Source organism: Tinamus guttatus, unplaced genomic scaffold, assembly GCF_059628265.1.
Source record: "Tinamus guttatus ecotype Peru unplaced genomic scaffold, ASM5962826v1 Tinamus_guttatus_pri_ptg000323l, whole genome shotgun sequence".
Classification (NCBI taxonomy): domain Eukaryota; kingdom Metazoa; phylum Chordata; class Aves; order Tinamiformes; family Tinamidae; genus Tinamus; species Tinamus guttatus.
This window is the reverse complement of record NW_028288857.1, coordinates 115,439-135,518: the sequence shown is the minus strand read 5'-3', so window position 1 is coordinate 135,518 and position 20,080 is coordinate 115,439. Positions and strand designations below refer to the sequence as shown.

At 61.8% G+C, this 20,080-nt stretch overlaps 3 protein-coding genes across 3 annotated transcripts; 2 read left to right on the top strand and 1 right to left on the bottom strand.

Annotated features, from left to right (window-relative positions):
* Positions 1–31: 31 nt before the first annotated feature.
* LOC104565443 (C-type lectin domain family 18 member A) lies at positions 32–4,540 on the top strand. The gene is made up of 13 exons (XM_088529100.1): positions 32–106; positions 938–1,280; positions 1,923–2,014; positions 2,130–2,348; positions 2,418–2,503; positions 2,615–2,736; positions 2,819–2,926; positions 3,047–3,139; positions 3,245–3,351; positions 3,576–3,705; positions 3,937–4,033; positions 4,188–4,279; positions 4,503–4,540. The coding sequence occupies exons 1-13, from the start codon at positions 32–34 to the stop codon at positions 4,538–4,540; spliced, it is 1,602 nt and encodes a 533-aa protein (XP_088385226.1).
* Positions 4,541–7,067: 2,527 nt separating this feature from the next.
* LOC104565444 (RNA-binding Raly-like protein) lies at positions 7,068–17,090 on the top strand. The gene is made up of 7 exons (XM_088529115.1): positions 7,068–7,104; positions 11,313–11,391; positions 15,200–15,250; positions 15,578–15,726; positions 16,119–16,232; positions 16,528–16,691; positions 17,052–17,090. Exons 1-7 carry the CDS (start codon positions 7,068–7,070, stop codon positions 17,088–17,090), a joined length of 633 nt encoding a protein of 210 aa, XP_088385241.1.
* Positions 17,091–19,170: 2,080 nt separating this feature from the next.
* EXOSC6 (exosome component 6) lies at positions 19,171–19,987 on the bottom strand. The gene has a single exon (XM_088529114.1). The coding sequence runs from the start codon at positions 19,969–19,971 to the stop codon at positions 19,171–19,173; it is 801 nt and encodes a 266-aa protein (XP_088385240.1). The 5' UTR covers positions 19,972–19,987.
* Between the last annotated feature and the right edge of the window lie 93 nt (positions 19,988–20,080).

Genomic DNA, 20,080 nt, shown 5'->3' with positions numbered 1-20,080 from the left:
TCCGCGGGCTCAGGCCGCTGGGCCCGTCGCCATGGCGACGGCGGCGGCTACGGAGCGGCGCAGGCGCCAAACGGCGGGCGCGGAGCGCGGGCGCCGCGCGCCGAGAGCGGGTTGGGGCCGCGGGGTTCGGGCCCGCAGCAGCGCGGGCCACCCTGGGGAAGAAGGGGGGTCCCGAGGCCTCGCTGCTGAGTCAATATCGCAGCGCCGCTTGTCACTGCTCGTGAAGACGTCAAGGCGCCCAGTGTCACAGCCCCGGCGCGCAGGAACTTCTGGGTGCTGCAAGGAGCAGCATGTGGCCGCCGGTCCCCGTCATCCTCTACAGAGCCACCGGGGGGGCCCGTCTCCCCCGGCCGAGCTGGGGGTGGTTGGTGTGGCCAGGAGCCATCCCTGCTCTCCCCAGGGGATGGATGGAGGGATGTTTGTGCCTGCCTAGCCCCGGGGCAGAGCGGTGGGGACGGCACTGAGCACCCTGAGCACCAAGCTCCCTCCAGGGTCCATGCCCCGGTGTCCCTGGCCTGGAGACCCGCCTGCTGGCACCTCCCCAGCCCTCCCGTACCACCACGCTGCTCCCAGAGCAGGCATTTGGCTCTGTGCCCACCCTTCCTTCTCTGGTGGTGCGTGTCCCCTTCCCCGGCATGTTTAATTCATGGCGTGGGATGAGAGCAGGCAGCAGGGCTCCTGTTCTCTGCCTCCTCCCGGGGGATCCAAGCTCCAGAGCCCCCCTGTCCACTCCCACGGTGGGCACTGCTGCTGCAAGCTTCTTCTCCCCATCTTGGGCCGGAATGCAGAAGGAGGTGACCAGAGCGCAGCCCAGGGGACCGAGATTCCCCCACCACAGTGGCTCCCAGGCTGAGCAGGACAGCAGTGCAGAGCCTGGTGCGGGGCCCTGCGGGAGCTGTCTGCCCCGTTCGCACCACTGAGCCACTTGTTTTGACAGAGCCATTACTCACCCGTCAACCTTTTGTTCGAGCTGCCCAGCGAGCGCCTGTCTGAAGTTTTGAATAGGATCAGATCTTGGAACCAGACACACACACAGAGCAGCGTGCGGCCTCGCTCGCCCCAAAGCCGCTGCTCCAGGGCTGCCGGGCAGCTCGTCGCTCCCAAATCCTCTCTCCCAGCTGCACAGAGTCCCCCCGCCTTGGCCACCTGCATGCGGGATCGCAGGGGCTCGGCCAGGCGCCTCCTGGCACTGCTGGCCTGCAGCCTTGTGGCCTGGAGGCTGCGTGGGACGGGAGCCGACCCGCCAGAGAAGCTGTCCCCGCTGGAGCCGGGGCACGGAGGTAACTGGCAGAGGGGGCCTGAGGGACTCCTGGGCACTGTCTCAGCGAGGACAGATGTCCCCCAGCCCTGCATCACATTCCTGCATCACTGGGGCCAAGCCAGGTGCCACTCCGATGGGCAGGGGGCCTGTCCTGGCAGTGGGGACCTGGGGCTGGCGATGGGAGCTGGCGCTGGGTTGGTGATGGGGTCTCGGATGGTGGTGGGGCTGGAGCTGGCGATGGGAGCTTGGGGTTGGCAATGGGGGGCCAGAACTAGTGATGGGTTTCAGGGGACAGTGACAGGCTCTGGGCTGGTAGGGGGGCCAGCCCAGGGTGGTTGGAGCAGGGGACTCATCGGGCTGGGATGGAGGCAGCGGGTGCCAGCAGCCCCCAATGCACCTGACCCAGCGGCGTCTAGGGGTCGGCTGCTTTGTGGGTCTCGGTTCCCTGCGCAAGGTGCCCCTGCCCAGGCCCCTCTGCGCTGCCTGCCCCAAAGCGCCTTCTTTTCTCCCCTCCGGTCTCCATGGAGACCCCGGGTGCCTTCCCATCTCCCTGGCTGCTGGCGGGGGCTGTCCGCCGGCACTGTGGGGACAGGCTGTGACAAGGGGGCCCACTGGACCCCGCTCGGCGCTCCCCAGCCCTGACCCCCCGCTGCTCTCCCAGCCCTCAGCACGAAGGAGACCTTCCTGGTGCTCTCGCTGCACAACAAGCTGAGGAGCCAAGTGCAGCCGCCCGCCGCCAACATGCAGAGGCTGGTGAGCACCCTGGTCACCCCCACTGGCAGAGGTAGACGGTGGGGATGGGGGGAACAGAGGGCCCGACAGCCCTCTGATATTCCCCCCTCATGGCCGCCGTCCTCCTTGGCGGCAGGACTGGAGCGAGGAGCTGGCGCGGCTGGCACGGGCGCGCGTGGCCGGCTGCCTGGCATCACCCGCGGCGGTGCAGGGCATGCAGCTGGGCTGGAGCGAGGCCCTGCTGCCCGTGGGTGCCGTGGGTGCCGTGCTGCAGCACTGGTTCGATGAGAGCCGCAGCTACGACTACGCGTCGGCGCGCTGCGCGCCCAACGCCACCTGCCACCACTACACACAGGTGGGGCCGGGGGTGGCGGGCGGCGCGGGGCGGCGGTGGCGGCATGTGATGGCGGCGGCTCCCTTGCAGCTCGTGTGGGCCACGTCGGCGCGGCTGGGATGTGGCAGGCACACGTGCCCTGGCGGCGAGGCCTTCGCCTGCGCCTACTCTCCCGGGTAAGGGACCGGTGATGATGGTGGCTGCAGCCCCGCTTGGTCCTACCTTGCTGGCTCTGGCACTGGTGCCCACGTGGGCTCCCCGCACCCACCTCTGTGTCCCTCGGGCAGCGGCAACTGGGAGATGAACGGGAAGACCATCGTGCCCTATAAGCAGGGGGCCTGGTGCTCGCTGTGCACTGCTGGGCTCTCCGGCTGCTTCAAATCCTGGGACCACGGTGGCGGGCTTTGCGGTGAGTCCCCGCTGCCCCGGCCTTACCCGGCCCCGGCCGCCGTGCAGCCGTGTGCATGTGGGGACACTCTCTCTCTGCCCAGAGGTCCCCAGAAACCCGTGTCGCATGGCGTGCAGGAACGGCGGGCACCTCAACATGAGCAGCTGCCAGTGCACGTGCCTCCGCGGCTACACGGGCAGGTACTGCCAAGGTGAGAGGGGCGGCCACGACGCCGCTCCGCGCCGAGGACGCCATGGCCGCCGGGGGCGCTGGGTGCTCGTGCTGGGGCACGTGAGGCTTCCCGGCGCTGACGCCGCCGCCTCGCCCGCAGTGCGGTGCAGCGTGCAGTGCCTCCACGGGAAGTTCAGGAGGGAGGAGTGCTCCTGCCTCTGCGACGCTGGCTACAGCGGGGCTGAGTGTGCAAGTGAGTCCGCGCCGGCCCGCGGGTCACAGCCACGGTGGGCCCGGCTCGGCATGCGGGGTGCCAGGCCAGGCGCAAGGACCCACCAGCGCCCGCCTGTGTCCGCAGCGAAGATTCGGTTCCCGTTCCACGCCTGCGACGTGAGGATAGATGGCGACTGCTTCATGGTGTCCCCTGAGGCTGACACATATTACAGAGCCAAAATAAAGTGCCAGGTGAGGCCTCAGGTTTGCGCAACAGAGATGGTTCCCACTGGGACAGCATCAAAGGCTGTGTCCTCCTCTGTGCCTGTTACCCAGGGGAGTAGTCGCCTGCACCCTCATTCCTGCAGAGAGGGACTGACAGGCCCTTCACCATCACTTCACCAGGGGCACCCTAAGCTTATCCTGACCTTCATCAGGACAGAGTTCTTCAGGCTGACTCGCTTGCTTCCCTCCAGGAGAAAGGGGCCATCTTGGCCCAGATTGGAAATCAGAAAGTCCAGGACATCCTGGCCTTCTACCTCAGCCGCCTGGAAACCAGCAACAGGGTGACGGACACAGATTTTGAGACCGGTAACTTCTGGATTGGTGAGTTACCCAGGCTGGGGTGCTGTCCTCGGAAGGGGCCCAGGGGAGAGGAGCCAAGTCCGGCTCCCCTGGGCCAAGCAACACCCCGGCAAGTGCCCGGCCGTGCTGTGGAACTAGGGCTGTCCTCCCGAGCCAGTGCATCTGCCTGCAGCGCCAGCGCTGTGCACATGTAGACTGGTGAGGGCACCCTGGGTGCCGCAGGCTCTGCCACCCTGCCTCTTGCCCTGGCAGGTCTCACCTACAAAACGTCCAAAGCTTCATTCCGCTGGGACACAGGCGAGCCATCCTCCTTCAGCAGCTTTGCTTTTGGACAGCCAGACAACCAGGGGTAAGTGCCTGGCCACGAGCCTGGCCATCTTCTGCCCTCCTAGTGCCTGCTAGACACAGCAGGTCTCTGCTTGGAGCCCGTGGCAGCCGGCTCCCATCCATGTCGTTTCCCTGGGTCTCTCCTGCCTCACCACCCTGTGTGCTCGGGGCGGCAGGTTTGGGAACTGCGTGGAGATGCAGGCATCGGCTGCTTTCAACTGGAACGACCAGCGCTGCAAGACTCGAAATCGCTACATCTGCCAGTTCGGTGAGTGGCCTGGCAGCCCGGCCGTCCCTCGTGCTGTGCCCATCTCCTTCCACTGCAGAGGAGGGGGCGGCAGTTCGGGTGAGCCGAAGCATCTTCCAAAGGTGCAGAGCTCTGGAGGTGCTGACCTTCAGCTCTGCTGGCACTGTCTCCCGAGGCCAGGCATGCCAAGACCCCTCGGGCCCCTCTGGCATGTGAAACTCTAACTCTCAGTTTCCCTTTGCAGCTCAGGAGCACATCTCCCTGTGGCAGCGGGAGCCCTGAGTGGGGAGCCCCGTGCCTTGGCCAGTGCTGGCTTTAGCACCAAGCCCTGTCCCTGGCTCCAAGGACACTGTGGCTGCTCCCTGCCTGGCCCCACAGGTACCCCTAGGGCTGAGGTCCAGCTCCACTGGGCAAGGGCTGAGGGGCAAGCGTGGCCCTGGGAGCTACCTAGATGGGAGCACGCTCTGCACTAGTACCCCAGAAACAGCCTGTTCCTCTGCCTGTCACCGCACTGTCACCATCACACTCCGACCCACCTCATGGCAGGGAGCCTCCCGGAATGGCACCTGCAGGTCCGCCTGGACCCACACTCCCCGTCAGCAGCCTATTTGCATCCAGATGGAAGTTCTGGTGCAGCGAGGGGCTGAGCGGGGCTGCCGGGTGTCACGGGCCTTGGCGAGGCTCAGTGCATCCTGCGGGCAAGATGCAGCCGTCACCCTGAGTGGGGAGGGAACCTGCAGGCCTGGTACCGCAGTTCCTCATCCTGGCCTGTGTGGGTAATAAAGACCATGTCTCCTTTTGGAAGTGCCACTTGCTTCTTTTCTCATCCCAAGCCTGTTAAACTCTCTCCACCGTGGCCTGGATTGCCCCTGCACCGGGTAGTACTTCTGGCTCTGCCCCATGCAGAGCCGTGGGGCAGTACTGGGCGCTGGCAGGGCTGGCCAGCTCTGCGGGTAGTTAAGGTGTGTGCCTGGCTGTGCAGAGGCTGCATATGAAAACCCTGTGCCTGTTTATATCCCCTGGAAGCAGAGCATTGGGGGAATCCGTTTTGGGAAGGCTATGGAGTCCCTGGTGAGGAGGAATGAGAGCTTGCAGTCGGTTTGTGATCAGTAAAATTCACCCTGCCCTGCTTATGCTGCAGTGAGGAGCAGGCACCAGCCTGGCTCAGAGCTCAGTTCATGTCCCCTCCGTTTTCCTACACGGGATTCTCAATGCTGGAGGAGGAGGAATGGCAGCAGGACCAGGCTGATGTGATGGGGAGGGACCCATAGAGGTTGGAGATCCTAGGAGGCCAGAAATGTCCCCTTCTTCTCCTGGGACAGCTATCTCTGTGATGTCTCAGTGATTCTAGATGCCACCTGGTTAAACTGCTTGGCATCTCCAGTCAAGCAGGAGAGGGATGGGCTGGGTTAACAGCTCCCAGCCCTGATAATGTTCAGGAGGAGCCAGGAAAAAAAAAAAAAGTGTTTTGAGGCACAGTCTCAGTGCGAACAAAGGATATGGGAACGTGTGGTCATGGGGAAGGGGCAGGGTCAGTACCTAATGAGCTGGGGAGTGAGTTGGGCTGGAGGAATGTCAGTCAGCTGCAAGGCTAAGCGGGTGACAGTGGGACACTGAAAGCCTCTGCAGCGGGCTGGGACAAGAGGAGGCTCTGGGGTTTGCTGGCTGCTTTGATTTGACGCGCTCAGTGGTGGACAATGTCATGTGCCAAGGGTCTGAAAAAACTACAGGTTTTGTTTCCCTTCACCAGCTGGTAAAATGGCCCAAGGCTTGGAGCAATAGCGGAGCTGTAACAGTCAGACTGGAACCTAATGTGATTTCTAATACCAAGCACAGGCTGGGATTGAAAGCAAAGTATTTCTCCTGTAGAAAACATACTTGTCACACCAGTATCTCGTGCTACATCTCTCTCAATTAGCCTTCTCACTTTGAAATAGCACATACCGATTTACCGTTGGGGTGAATTCAAAATCTCTCCAGCCGTGGTGTTTGTGTAAGGGTTTTTGTGCAATCGCCACACATGCATAGGCAGAAAACCCAACCTGCATCTCAATAGGCCTTGTCTGGATCATTTCCAAAGCCTTGGATGACTGGCAAGAAGTGTTTATGTTGAGCTAGACAAATCTGGGACGCAACAGAGACATCCGTGAAGGAGGAAAAGGACAACAGGTTGTAGGTGACCGGAGAAAGGAGCTGAGTGGGGAGGTCGAAGAGTCTCCAAGGAGGAAGAAAAGTCTCAAGCACAGGCAGCCATTTTGGGGGCACTACAGACTGGGAACTATCTTTTTACCCAAGGAAAATCATGGCGGAAATGGCAGCACACGTCTCAGAGGCAAACCGTTCCCAGCACCAAGCGCTTTGGCAAGTGAAAACTGCGTCGTGAAGCCACCGGGTTTGCAGCTTCGCTTCGCTTTTGTGAGTAAGAAGGCAAATCGCCAGCTGGGTATCGTGAGCGTTGACAACCGCCTGGCACTGCTAGCTCGAAACGGGGGGCACTGAACGGATTTGAACGGGTTTGAACGGGTCTGAAGGGCTGCAGCGCCCCAGGGCGCCCCCCGCCGCCTCCTCCGCCCAGGGCCGCGGGCCGGGGCCGCCCCGCGCCGCCCCGCCGGGCCGGGGGTCCCGCGCGCGCCCCCTGCCGCCCGGCGCGGGGCGGGGGTCGGCGGCTCCCCCCCGCGCGGCGCCGCGATGGTGCCGCCCGCGCCCCCGCGCGCGCCCGCCCGTGGTACGTCCCGTCGGCGGCGCGCTCGGCCCGGAGCGGCCGCGGTGGCGGCGGGGCCGCGCGGGGCGCGCGGGGCCGCGCGGGGCGATGACTCCCTTGCGCGGCGGGGACGCGGGCTGGACATGTGAGTAGCGCCCTCGGGACCCCTCACGTCGGTTCCTCTCCATCCTCCTGGTGCCGTCCCCGGGAAGGGCTCCCCGGTGCCCACTCTCCCCGCACCGGCTCCCCGTTACCCTGATGCCTCCTCAGGACCGGTCCCCTCCTGGTGCCACCACCGGACGTGTCCCCCGCATCGCGCCTGGACAGCGATGCCCTCCAGGAGATGCCCAATCCACCCGTGCGCGTTCCCACCAACCCCGGTTCTGGATGCCCCCGCCAGGACAGCGGTGACCTCCCGGGGGTGGGATGGGACACTGGGACACCTGTAACCCCCCAGCATCAGCAGTGTATGGGGAAGGGGTGACAGGAGTGTCACATGGCCGGGCTCACCCTCCAGCCACCACGGAGCCATTGCCCCGATGTGGTGCCGTCCAGCTGCTTGTCTGGTACCACGCAGCTCCCGGGATGGCTGCGAGGGGCTGCCCCGTGGGGGGAAGTGCAGGAGGCCCCCAGGAAGGCCACACGTGGTGGCCACGCTCATGCTCTTGCCTCCAAAGACAACCAAGCGGGGAGACGCGTGTGTTTGGGCAGCCGAAGGACGAAGCAGGAGCGGGTGGCAGGTTGTGCCTCTGCCACCCCAAGATCCTGGCAAGGGGTTGGCCAGGGAGATCTGCGCTCCCCACGGTGCAGCCTGAAGGGCTGAAATGCCCCTCAGGCAAGCAGGAAGCTGTAGCCATGCTACCGCTTTGGCAATCCCATGGACGCACCAGAATGGACATGGACAGGCCTCGAAGCAGGAGCTAGACAACTGTGTGCCAAGAACAGGCTTGCCAGAGCAGCACGTTGGTGGAGCAGAGCTAGGGGGCAACATGCGCTTTGCATCCCTGGGAAGCCTACGTTGGCACGAGCTTGGGCACGCATTGGGGAGCCTGGCACCAAATGCACCGCTCAGCCCTTTGCTCCTCTTGGGGGAATGCGCTGCCTTGGGTCTTCTGGCAGAGCTCCCCAGGCCATATCTGTCATCGATGCTGACCTTGGTGTGCCCTCTGGTTGTGAAATGTCACCTCTTGTTGCATCTGGTCACTGGTAAAAGAGGTGCTAGTGTTGCAATGACAGCAGTGGTGCCATGCAGCCCAAAAATCACAGGTCTGAGAGGCTGTGGAGCTGTGACCACCAGCTAGACCCCATTGTAAAGCCGTGTCTAAGATCCAGACCCTCCATGCTCATCAGGGCTGGAGGCAGTTGCCTGTCCCGGAGCTCGCCATGCGTTTGTGGCACTGCGGCACACTGGGCAGTGTGGTGGAAGGGACTCGGTGGAGGTTCTAGCTGGTCAGTGAGATGTTGGCTGCCTGCAGCAGGCCTGTTTCCCCCTGTGTCAGAGCCGGGATGATCACCACGGCCACAGGATCCTTCTGCTCTATGGCTCGGTGCTTAGTAGGGCAAAGCTCCAGTCCTGGCATGGGTTTCTATGGACCGACTCCTCTGAGCGGCTCTGGGTTGTGCTCTCTCGTGTGCCAACAGAAACCCACTGGCACTTGGGCTCTTTTCTGTCTTCCAAAGTCAAATTGGGAAAAAAAAGTAGTGCTTTGGGCTGGCTGCACTGGTAGGGTTGTGCTCAGCCAACGTGCAGCCCTTGCAGCCATGGGCCTGTGCAAAAGGTCTGGCTGGGAAGGACTTGCAGGGATGGGCACCACGATGGCAGAGCTGGCCCCCTCTGGTGTGGTCCCACATGCCTAGACCTCTCTGATGAGCTGCACCAAGAGGAGCTGATGTGTTTTGGCATCAGAAGACTTGAGAAGTGTCAGCGCTGTGTTGCCCAGGGCTGTGGTGTCTGCAGTGTCACCTGAGGGAATGGCATTTCCCCGGGGACCTGGCTTGCTTTGCTGCAACCAGGCAGCTGAACTGTGTCTGGGGTGACACCAGGGAAGGACCTGAACCTCCTGGGCTTGGCTTGAGGCTACGTGGTCCCTGCAGCCTGTTCCTCAAGGCCCCTGAGAGATGGGGTGAGGTCAGGTGCACTAAGAGAGGGAAGGGACTTCCTGAGTCCAAGGAAGGCGCAGAGGCAAAATCAGCAAGGGTCTCCTCAACCCCTCATGCTTGGGCTGCAACCCAGGGCCCTCTATTCATTCCTGTCTCCCTCTCAAGATGGTAACAGTTACGATGGCTAAGGGAGAATGTGCAAGAGGGGGGACTCAACGTTTGTGCCACCAGCTCCCATCCCAAGGGTCGGAGCGGTTTTGGAGCCCAAAGTGCTTTAGGAGATCAGCTGGTGCTGGACTCTGGGATGCTTTCTGTCCTGCCTACCCCATCTTGTAAGACTTGAGCACTCTCTGTTATGGTTTGGAAAAGAGAATGTAGCTGTAATCCTCCAGAAAAGGAATCAAAACTGATTCTGGTAATTACTTGCTGCCTCACGAGTCCAACTCCAATCTGAATAAAGCCATTGGGAAGAAAGCAGTGAGCACTGGGAGGGTAAATGTGCCATGAGTAATGCAGAGAGTGGCTTTAATGAGAAAGGCACTGCCAGGAGATTTTACATTGCTTGGGTTTTTTTGGGGTGAGGGGCTGGGGAATACAAAATTAACTATATCTACATGTTAGTAAACACTTGCAGCAATTGCTGTTAAATTTGTACTCTTAAAAAATAGATTTGATTAACCTTATGTGTCCTGATAGTTGTCTGTGATCTTAAGCAAAGGGTAAAGAAGCCTCTGGAGCTGGGAGGGAAGCACCGGGGCTTGGGGGAGAGGCATCTGGAGAGGATGAGCATGGAGGGAGTGGGGCAGAGTCTATGAAATTCAGCGTAATTCATGGGGGGTCTGTCAGGAGGTAGTAGATGATGTTAAAATGAGTGGAATTGCCTAGGAAAGGGAGGAGGGGAACAACACAGCTGGGAATGCAGGGCAGAGGAACCCCAGAGAGCTGGCGGGCAGCGGGTTCATGGGCTTCATCTTTTAGAAGCACCCGCTGGTTTGTGGGCACCGCCATTTAGATGCAGATTGTCAAGGAGCAAGTGGAACCGTTCCTGAAAAAGGCTGTCACAGAGGAGATCTGCCAGATGTGGCAGCCAAGAAGTGGAGTTGCTGGTGAGGTTCACGTCCAGAGACAGCCCTGGCATGGGAGCAAAGGGCCCTGCGGAGCCCCTGCCATGTCCCTCCGGAGTGGTGCGGTCATTTTGGACATGTCTGGGCTGTGTGAAACACGAGGTGGAAGGACAGAGCCCAGAAATGAGGATGGGCAGGGTCAGTCCGGAGGATGTGCAGGTCAGGCAGCTGGCTGAGCTGTGAGTTTCAGCAGAGGCTTCAGGTCCGATGTGCCCTTGTGTGAAACTCCTGCTTTTCCCTGGGTCTGGGGGTAGGAAACTCCTGCAATCTCCGTGCTCGGCAAGGTGCCGATGCTCAGATGGCAGGAAACCTTCTGGTGAGTACTTGGATAGGAGCAGAGCCAGGGGCTTTAGAAGTGGATAAGGTGACTTGCTGCTGAAGGCCAAGCATCTCTCTGACCAGGGTGGTTCTGACAGGGCGCAAACATCTCTTCTGCGGCCCTTCTGGAGCGCAAAGCGCCTGGGATGCTGGGCTTGACTCCTGCCTCCATCCCACCAGTGCCTGTTGGTGCTGGGCAGTGCTCACTCGTGTCTCGTCTGGTACAGAGACATTTTTCTCACCAAAAAAATGGACAAACTGGATGTTGGAAGTGCTAATGCAAGAGGATTCCCCATGATTCCCCAGCGGCGCTTGGTCCGGTGGGATTAGCAGGGCTGCTGCAGGGGATGCTCCAAGCAGGTTTGTTGGCCGAGGCGGAAGAGGCTCTGCCTGGGCTGTTGCTGCCCCTTTCCAAAAGGCTGCTTTAGCCTAGAGAAAGCTGCAAGTTGCACTGCAGATGTTTAAACCGTTGGTCTGATGCTTAACAGCCAGTCTTGGCATGGAGAATGGAGGTTCCATTTGTTGAAATACCTTGGTGTACTCACGACAGGCTCCTCTGCTGTTTGTACAATACTTCCAGCGCGTGTGCTGCACAAAGGCTGGCGAGCTGGTGTGTCCCATGCCTGCTGCTGCCTTGGGCTCTTCCTGCTGGTGCTTTGGACTCGGGTGGCTTTGGAGAGGGGTTGGGAGCCTCCAACAGTGAGAAGAAGGTGCTTGAGGGCCCTTTTGTCCCATAGGAAGCCGTGTGGGGCAGCTTGTTGGGATTCCCTTTTCTCTTCACCACTTACTCCCCTGCTTTCTCTTCCCTCAGATTTGGACATGGCCAGAGAACCCAAGCTGAGCCGGGCCAGGCTGGGCCAGAAGAGGCAGCACAGCAGCACCATGTACCAGTGAGTGCCCTCATGTCGGGGGTGGGGTTGTGCCAGGAGGCCCTTCTTGGCCTGGGGACTGTCACAAGTGCCACGCTAGGGGTGGCTTCAAGGTGTTTTGCTCCTCTTCCTCCCCTTGCTCTTCACCTCTCAGCTCTCAGACTCATCTGGTTGCCCGTCCCAGAGCATCCATTGGGATCGAGGGGATGTCCCATCCCTATGCAATTCTTGGGACACCTCAAGTCCCCACAATGGGGGCAATGGAGAGGAAGGGACTAGAGTCCTTTCCGATTTTCAAGCCCATGACCACATTGCCAGACTCTCAGCGTGGCAGAGGGCTTGTTGCTCCATAGCTCAGATATTTTGTCATCTGGGTACAAAATATCATTGTAACCCTTCACCTCCTGCCATGCTGTGTGTGGCCCAGGTGTTTGTTACCGTTAGGATGCACCAAGGTGGGGAACGTATCTCCCTTCCCAACCAAAGCTGTCTGGAAGGTTCTGTTCATCCAGTGATGAAAATCCGTGAGAGCTCCACACCTGTTTATAAATGTAGACTTGTGTTTGCAGTCCTGGCCTTCAAATGACATTGCAGGCACGTTTGTCCCCTGAGGAAACGGGCTAGGGGCACAGCGGAGACACTGGGATGGTGGCCAATAGATACAGGAAAGCAGACCCCGTCTCTCTGCGCTTTCAGCTCCCTGGCGCTGCAAGGACCCGGCCATGGTGGCTTTGCGGGTCCTGCTGGCTCTGAACAAACGTGGAGCAGTCCTGAGGCAGGCGGCAGTGTTGAGACCATTGCCAGGGAGACCTTCCTCCTCCTTGGAGCCCGTGGGGCTGCTCTGAGCCTCCCAGAGCAAGCTGAGGGTATCACAGGAGCCCTCTGTCCGCAGGCTGAACATGAACCGAAGGAGCAGCCCGAGGGGCACAGAGCAGACGGTGCTGATGCAGCTGGGAGCCTACCCAGAATTGGAAGGAGCCTGGAGTCCTTTCTGGAGGGCAAGCGTCCTGCCGGCCTTGCTGTCTTTGGCATGGGAGCGCTCGGGGCCCAGGCGGGCTGGCTCTGCGCGGTGCTCGGCAGCGGGACGCATGGCGGGGTGGGCTGGGGGCCTGCAGGGCGCACGGGCCCCGCTGTGCCAGGCGCTGGGGAGGGCACTGGAGCCGGCACCCGGCTCTGTTTTGTTGGAGAGCTCCTGCAAACACCTGGTTGAACTAATTGCTCCGACCGTTGCCATGGGGACAGCGCAGCGGGCGCCCGGAGGAGGCTCCGTGCGGGAGTGAGGAGTTGAGGCCACGAGAGCTGCGGGACTGGGGAGCTCCTGCGCGCGCAGCGACGCAGCGCACGTAGCACCCACCGGAGCTGCTGCTATCACTGCTGCCACGAGTTGGTCTGAAGAGCAAAGAGTGGAGCCAGGAAAGTCCTCGCTCTGGCCCTGGCCCGGAGCTGGATGTGCAAAACACTTCCCCGAGCCACCCGTGCAGCAGGTCTGTCCATTTGCTGCTGCCACCTGCTCTCGCTTTGCCCTACGTGCATCCGTGCCACCTCTGCCTTTCTGCACCCGCTGTCCTTGTGCCCCATGGTGCCATGTTTTCCCTTCACGGTGGGTGCTGCCGAGGTGGTGGCGGAGGCTGTGCCTCCCTCGAGCAGCCTCCTCTCTTCTCTCTCCCCGAATACGCTCGTCTCCCGTGGCCCCAGTCCTGGGAGCAGCAACTGAGAAAGCTGGAGGCCGTGGGAGCAAAGGCAGAAGCTGCCCCGTGCCCAGGGGATGCAGCATTGTGGTTACAAAGAGCACTGTGGTCTGGAGAGCTGATCGACTCCTTCAAGACTGACATATGAGGAGGTGTTGTGACTTTTTCAAAGGGTAACAAAATGATTTGGCTTCTGGATTTCTCTGGGTGGAACAACCACACAGCAGCAGGACCTTCCTTTTGTTGAGCCCGGATCTTGCCACAGGTTTGTTGGTGCTTTCGTCTCCAACTGTTAGCGGAGATGTTTCTGGTGGATGGAAAGAGACCTTTGGAGAAAGGTCTGGGACGTGCAGAGGTGAAAGCTTCCCTTTACCATGTGTGTGTGGGGTCCGCTCCCCTCTCTAGCTGTTTCCCAGGACCCAGGACAGTTTGTTGCCTTCTTCCCTGGGCCACAGGCTCTGCCCTTGGCTGGAGGTAGGGATCTGAAGGACTCGCTGTCCCTGTAACGGGGAGATGGAACTGCACATCACGTTTGATGGAAACTTGGAAGACAGCAGGGCTGAAACAAAAGCTCCCCAAATAACTCCAGGTGCAGACAACAGGGGCAGGCTGTTCCTGGCACCCACTCCCCCTGGCGCTGCCAGCCCTGCCAGCTGGGCCTAAAAGAGGAGGGCCAGCACTGAGGCTGGCTGTGAGTCATCCGCGAACCCCTCAGAAATGTCACGATGGTCCCCAGAGCCACCTTTGTCCTCAGAGGTGGCTCTGGAATGGGCACAGGGTGGGCTCCCAACCCTGGACCTGGGCAACGCTCTTGGCCGTCATGGTTGTGGTGTGCTTGGCTGTGCCCAGGAAGCCGTAGGCCTGACTTTGGGCTGGGGGGAAGGTGGAGAGCAGCCAGCGCTCGGTCGCTTCCTCATGGAGATTCCCGGGCCGAGCAGTCCCACTCTGGGCGGGGGGACATCAGGATGAGTGTTGGGATGCACTGTGCTGGGTGGCAGAGCTCAAGGGGAGCCTCCTTGCCCTGACTAAGCAGAGCTGGGGCTTTGGGCTGCTCCTGGCCTGCGTGACAGTGGCGCAGAGCGTGGGAGCGGGTGCGCAAGGACCGGCCGGCCGGAGGCAGGGGACGAGGTGAAGGGCAGAGCTGGCGGAGCAGCACCGGCGCTCTGGCCAAGGGGCTGAGCAGCGAGAGGCCTGTAATGCTCCCTGGGGATGGGAACAGGGACGCTCTGCCCTTGGCTGGGTGCTGGGATGGGAGGCTTTGCGGGGCACCCGCTGGCCAGGTGTCCTGATCTCTTGTTTATTTTAGACTCTTTGCTCCCCCTTAGAGGAATCCCGGCTGGCCAGGCTGGGCGCCTGGGCACAGAAATAGCATCCAGGGCCACACGAGCGCCACGCGCCATCTCCAGCTGTGTGCACTCCTGCCAGCGCTAGGGAATCTAACCCTCCTGGTGCACCCGGAGCTCCCGAATCCGGAGCAGCAGGGCTGGGTTGTGCCTCCAGGACCTGGCAGGGCCGCTTGCCTGGGGCCTCCTCCCAGGCTGTGGGTGCTCTGCAGCCCCAGGAGCCTCTCCTAAGCGTTGCCAGTCACCTTGTCCTCGACTGTCCCTCCGAGCACACGGCTGGAGGAGGCTTCCCGCTCCGTGCAGGGCTTCGTCTCACCTGGCCTTGGGTTTCTGCAGGCGCTGAAACGGCAAAATGAGCTTCAGCGTCTTTTTCCCCCCATCTTCCCCTGGTTCACAGAGCATTGCTTATTGCGAGCGTGTCGGCTGCCTGCATCGAGGTGATTTGCTGACAGATCACTTCTTAATGTGGAGCTGAGTGAGCAGACAGCGCGTGCATGAAGCCAGAGAGCGTGAAATTTAACATCAGAGAGCTCGAAATGCAGATTTCCAGATAGCAAGGCCTGCTCCAGCTGAGGCTCTTCCCACTGCAGGCTCCCAAATACCCTGCTTGGCCGCAGGGTGAACAGCAGCAGTCCTGCTTGTCACCCCTTGTGATGCCTCCTGCTCCCAGGGCCAAGGAGGAGGTCGTGCAGGAGGGGCCCTGTCCCGCCGTGCCCGTGTGCTGCTCGGTGGGGCTGTCCCGCAGCAGGGCCGCGCTGCGCTGCCGCGGGGGTGACTGTCTCCTCTTGCCTCCCGCAGCAGTAACTGCGATCTGGACTACGACCTCTACCGGGACGACCTCCCGTACCGGTGAGCCTGGGATGTACTTGTGGCGTGAGGGGGGGCTCGTGAGCACTGGGGTGGCCCAGCCTGGTCCCCCTGGTCCCCCAATTCCAGGAGACATTTGGCAGCACAGTGCTCTTCGTGGAGCTCCTGCACCCCAGCCTCCTGGGGCTGCGCGCCTTGGGGGTGGAGTGACCGGGGTAGGGGCCACGGTACAGGCTGTGATCAGCCCTGATGCAGATGTGCCACTGCCTGGCACAATCCCTCGCTGCTCTGCTCTGCCTGGAGGAGCAGAGCAAGGACTCACCTGTCCCGCTGTCCTGCTCACACGGCCGTGGTTTTGTGCCCTTGCAGGGTTTACGAGTACCAGAAGATCCCTCCCCTCATTAACCGCCTGCCCGTCAAAGCCCGACGAACTCACCCTGGGGCAGGAGGCAAGAGAAGCCTGAGCCCCCAACCCAGCACGAGGAGCAGCAGCAGCCCCACGACGGGGCGGACGAAGTGTGAGTGTTACATGGCCTGGCTAGAAGGGAAGGAGCAAGGTGGTAGCTCCATCAGGCACCTTGAGGATGCAGGAAGCCTCTTGGTGAGCACAGAGGGGTTTGCTCATGGAGGCAGGGTTGGGATGGGGAGAGAAACACAGTGACCCAGACCCACAGAGTATCAGTCCCCCTGGAAGATGGGCCTATGTTGCTTGGGGGTCGCTTGCTCCAGCAGAGAAGCAGCTCCCCAGGGCCTGGCTGCCTGGCTGGGGGCTCCTGAGCCCACTGCCATTGCCCAAAGACATGACTGCCCCGGCAAGGGTGGAGGAGCCCGGCGGGAGCATGTCCTGGGACTGCGGATTCCCCTGGCTCTGACAGGGACCCTAACAGCTCCTCTGCCCATGCTGCCGCAGTGCGGGCCGAGGAGCTGCACTCGATCAAAGGGGAGCTGAGTCAGATCAAGGCACAGGTGGACAGACTGCTGGAGAGCCTGGACCACATGGACCAGCGCAGAGAGCGTCTCTCAGGTGAGGGGTGTTAACCGTGTTATACCTGACTACGCTGGGCAAGAGCCCCAGCTGGCATCAACACATTGGTGTGAGCAGGAGCTGCCCCACGGGGTGAGGTGGAGGTGTGGGCACCATCCCTGCATGCAAAGGAGTGAGCTTGGCCTCCAGAGCCTGCTGGAAAATTCCGTGGGCCTCACTCAAGCCCAGGGATGGCCGGGCTCACCACAGACACTTGGCATGATGGGGCTTTCCCCGCCCTGCCCTGTGAGTGTAAGACTCACGTTCCACTCAGTTTCTGCTGCTGTCCCTGCAGGGTCCAAGGAGAGTGAGAAGAAAAGGGTCGAAGTTGGTGACAAGTCGCCATCCCCAGCAGAAGGGTCACGGGAACCCCAGAGGAAAGAGGGGTCAGGAGCCGAGGGGCACAGTGACCTGCGCGACATCGACAGCGCCGAGGACAGCACCGACACCGAGGAGCCGGTAAGGCTGGCACCAGCCCCTGTGCTGCAAGGCCCTGGCTATCTGCTTTGCCAAAGCCCATCGCTGCTTGAGCCCAGATCTCCCTGCCCTGGGGCTTTAGGGGGGTTTGGTGGCTGCTGAGCCCTCTCTGCTTGCGGCTTTGGGGCTGGCAGAGCCCCATGCAGCCCAGAGAGAGCAGCTCGATGCTGCCTTGGCCCTGGGCCTCTTAGGGGTGGCTCTGGGCTCCCTCCCTTGTCCTCCTGGCCACAGTGCACAGGCCATGGTGCTGCTGGGTGCTGTGCTTGACAGGGGGACACATCTGGTCCTCTTGCCTGGGTCAGGTGGCTCCTCATGCTGTTTCTCTGCTATTTCTCCTTGCAGATGAAAAATCACACATCAGATGCCGAGGGGAGTCAATAGCTGGACTGGGGTGCCGTGGCCTTCCTTGGGGGGCCAGCAGTTCCTGTCTTGCGTTCGCATTTGTTTTGAGGCTTCCAACATGTGTGATGTGAGGTGCCCACCTGCAGCACTCATGCCCGGCCCAGGCATCCCCTGCCACTGCTGCCAGCAGCCCCATGTCCCACCCTGGCGAGACTTCAGCCTGCTGTGCTGGGAGATGCCTCTGTGTTTGTGCTTTTTTTTTCCCTCCTCACTTCCCGTTTTTAGACTAAGGATAAATAAATGTGTCTGCAGGGAGGGTTAGAGGGTAGAAGAACCACGTCCCGAAGGAACATCCATGCTGTGCTGCCAGGGGAGCAAGGAGACCTTGGTGCAGCCTGCTCTGCGTCACAAAACCAGGACCCTTAGCTTCCCTGTGCCAGGTGCTGCACTGGCCCCATGAGCTTCTCCAGGGGCTGGTGACGAGGAGTTTCGGTCTGATGCAGCAGGAAATCCTAAAACAGGGCAAAGCTGCAGCCAGCTCTCTCCTGGGAGGTGACAGGTTGGAAGTTGCCCTCATTGCTTAGGGAAGACTCAGCCATCAGGAACTGCACGTGGAAGGGGCCTTTGCACCCTGTCCCTAGCGTGGCTTGGTGCAAACCTGGTCACTGCTGGTCGCCCACACTGACAAATACGTCGTCTTTGCTGGTGGGCTGCTCTCCCTGCCACATTACCACACTGTCGGACTAGATGATGTCTAGAGGTCCCTTCCAACCTTAACCATTCTGTGACCACATGATGGCATCTGCAGTCACCAGGCCTCCTGTGAGCAGCTTTGCCACCAATAATGGGAGGTGCTTGCTTTGCCCTTGGGCACGTTTCTGCTGTGGAGCCAGCAGCAGGAGTGCTCCAGGCTGCCTCTTCAAGCGAGGAACCCACGGTCCCCTTCATCCTCCCTGTTCTGCAGAGTCACATCCAATTTCTGTGTCCCTCGTTTCTAGGTCGTCCTTCTCTTGATGGTAGGAAATAGTTCTGCATTTCTAATTTGCTCTGGTAAAAGAGTGTATTGTGTTGGAAAGAAAAAAATAATAAAATTTGTATTTCTTTTCTCTGATTATTTGAGGTCTGATGCACTTTTTAACCATCTTAAATGCACTATATATACATACAAATGCAATGGGCTCTGCTAGGGGAAGTGAAGGTTTCTTGAGCTCAAACTATCTGGCTACAGGTAGCTGCAGGATTTATCACCCAGAGGACCAAGCATGGTGTCAAGCTGCCTTGGGCTGTGGCTGTCCCATGCAATGCCAAGCTGCCACCAGCCTCGTTCCCCTTCGGCTCTGTCTGCACAATGGCTGATGCACAGTGCCCATACACAGCTTGAAGTTTGTGGCCCCAGTGCTGCTCTCCCTGTGACAAAGCTGGATCTGGGCACCTCCTTGGATCCTAGGACAGCTCAGAGCAACAGACCCCCCAAGAGTCTTGAATATGGTTCCTGCTCTTGCTTCTCCAAATCCAGCTTGGGGCTTGCTGGGGAAAAACAAGGGGGTGCATGAGGCTGCTGTGCTGCTGGTGGACCCAGCACCAGGCTCCTGGTAAAAGCAGCCAGTTCTCAGGTCTTGCCAGCATGAGAAAGACGCAGCAGAACCCATGGTAGAGCCACAAGAAGACTCCTCAGAAGAGCCTAATTTATTGTTAAAAAAGAGGCAACCTAACCAACCAAAATATGTCTCTCCGCCACCCTGACACTCTGTCCAGAGAAGCAAGTCACTGTCAGTCCAGGCAGCGCAAGCCGTGGGGCCTGCTGGAGCCCTCCAGGGTGGCGGTGGGCAGGCAGCAGCTGCCGGTCTCATCCTCAGCACCGTCCGCGGCCTCTGGGCCGTGGTGAGGGGCAGCCTGGTGGGCACGGGGACAGCCTGGTGGGCACGGGGCTCCAGCGGAGGCTGACGGCAGCAGTCCAACAGGCGAGGGGCCAACCCCAGTGCTCCAAGCAACTGGCCCAGGTGCCTAGGCAGCCCCTTGCTGCAGCGAGGAGCATCACGGGCAGCGCACAGAGGCTCGAGCAGCGCAGGGGGGAAGGATGGAGGCCGGGACGCAGGGGCCGCTCGGGCCAGCGCCGCTGTCAGAGGGCGGAGGCGGCGTCGCGGCGCCGCGCGGCGCGCAGGAGGCTCTGCCGCAGCAGCGGGTAGAGGCGCTGGCAGCCGTCGAGGCCGAGGCGCAGCGCCTGGGCCCAGCCGTCGGCGGCGCCGCCCTCGCCGTCGCCCAGCAGCGCCGACACCTGGTTGAGGGCGGGCAGCAGCGCCACGGTGAGGCGGGCGGCGGCGCGGCGCTCCTCGGCCGCGCTGGGCTGCAGCAACCACGCGGATGCGGCGCCGCGCGGGAGGCAGAGCGCGCAGCCCACGGCCAGGTCGTACATCTCGACGCCGGCGTCGGCGAGCGCCAGCGCGGCGGCGCTCACGGCGGCGGCGAGCGCGGAGCCGCCGTCCTGCAGCACGAGGGCGCTGACGGCGAGGCGCGCGCGCGGGTAGCGCGCCAGGCGCACGGCCGGCTCCAGCGCCTCGCGCAGCGCGGCCGCCGCCTCGCGCTCCGCCTCGCGCGCGGCCCGCGCGCCGCGGCCGGCGAAGGGCGCGCGCCGGAACTCGCACACGAGCCGCCCGGCCGGCTGCTCGGCCGCCGCCTCGCGCGGGCCCCACGCGGCGCACAGCACCTTGGTGCCGCCGCCCAGCTCCACGTAGGCCGAGCCCTCGGCCTGGCTCAGCAGCCCCGCGCGCGCGAACAGCGGCCGCAGCGCGCACGGGTCCCGCGCCGCTGCCTCCCCCGCGTCCTCCTCATCCTCCGCCGCCTTCCCGCCCGCCGCCGCCGCCCACACCTCCGGCGGCTGCGACTCCTCGGGGCCGCGCAGGCGGCGCTGATCCGGCGGCATGTCCGGCTCGGCTCGGCTCGGCCCGCCGCGGCGCAGGGAAGAGGGAGGAGCGAGGACAGAGGGAGGAGCCCGCCCCGTCGCGCCGCCCCGGGCAGGGCAGCGCGAGTCC

Excerpts from the sequence above, each read along its gene's own strand:
- LOC104565444 (XM_088529115.1), top strand. The coding sequence starts at position 7,068 with ATGACTCCCTTGCGCGGCGGGGACGCGGGCTGGACAT. Across the intron at positions 15,251-15,577 it reads CGGGACGACCTCCCGTACCG|GGTTTACGAGTACCAGAAGA; the intron begins GTGAGCCTGGGA and ends GTGCCCTTGCAG. Across the intron at positions 16,233-16,527 it reads GCGCAGAGAGCGTCTCTCAG|GGTCCAAGGAGAGTGAGAAG; the intron begins GTGAGGGGTGTT and ends CTGTCCCTGCAG.
- EXOSC6 (XM_088529114.1), bottom strand. The coding sequence starts at position 19,971 with ATGCCGCCGGATCAGCGCCGCCTGCGCGGCCCCGAGGAGTCGCAGCCG.
- LOC104565443 (XM_088529100.1), top strand. The coding sequence starts at position 32 with ATGGCGACGGCGGCGGCTACGGAGCGGCGCAGGCGCCAAACGGCGGGC. Across the intron at positions 2,504-2,614 it reads GCCTGCGCCTACTCTCCCGG|CGGCAACTGGGAGATGAACG; the intron begins GTAAGGGACCGG and ends TCCCTCGGGCAG. Across the intron at positions 2,927-3,046 it reads CACGGGCAGGTACTGCCAAG|TGCGGTGCAGCGTGCAGTGC; the intron begins GTGAGAGGGGCG and ends CCTCGCCCGCAG.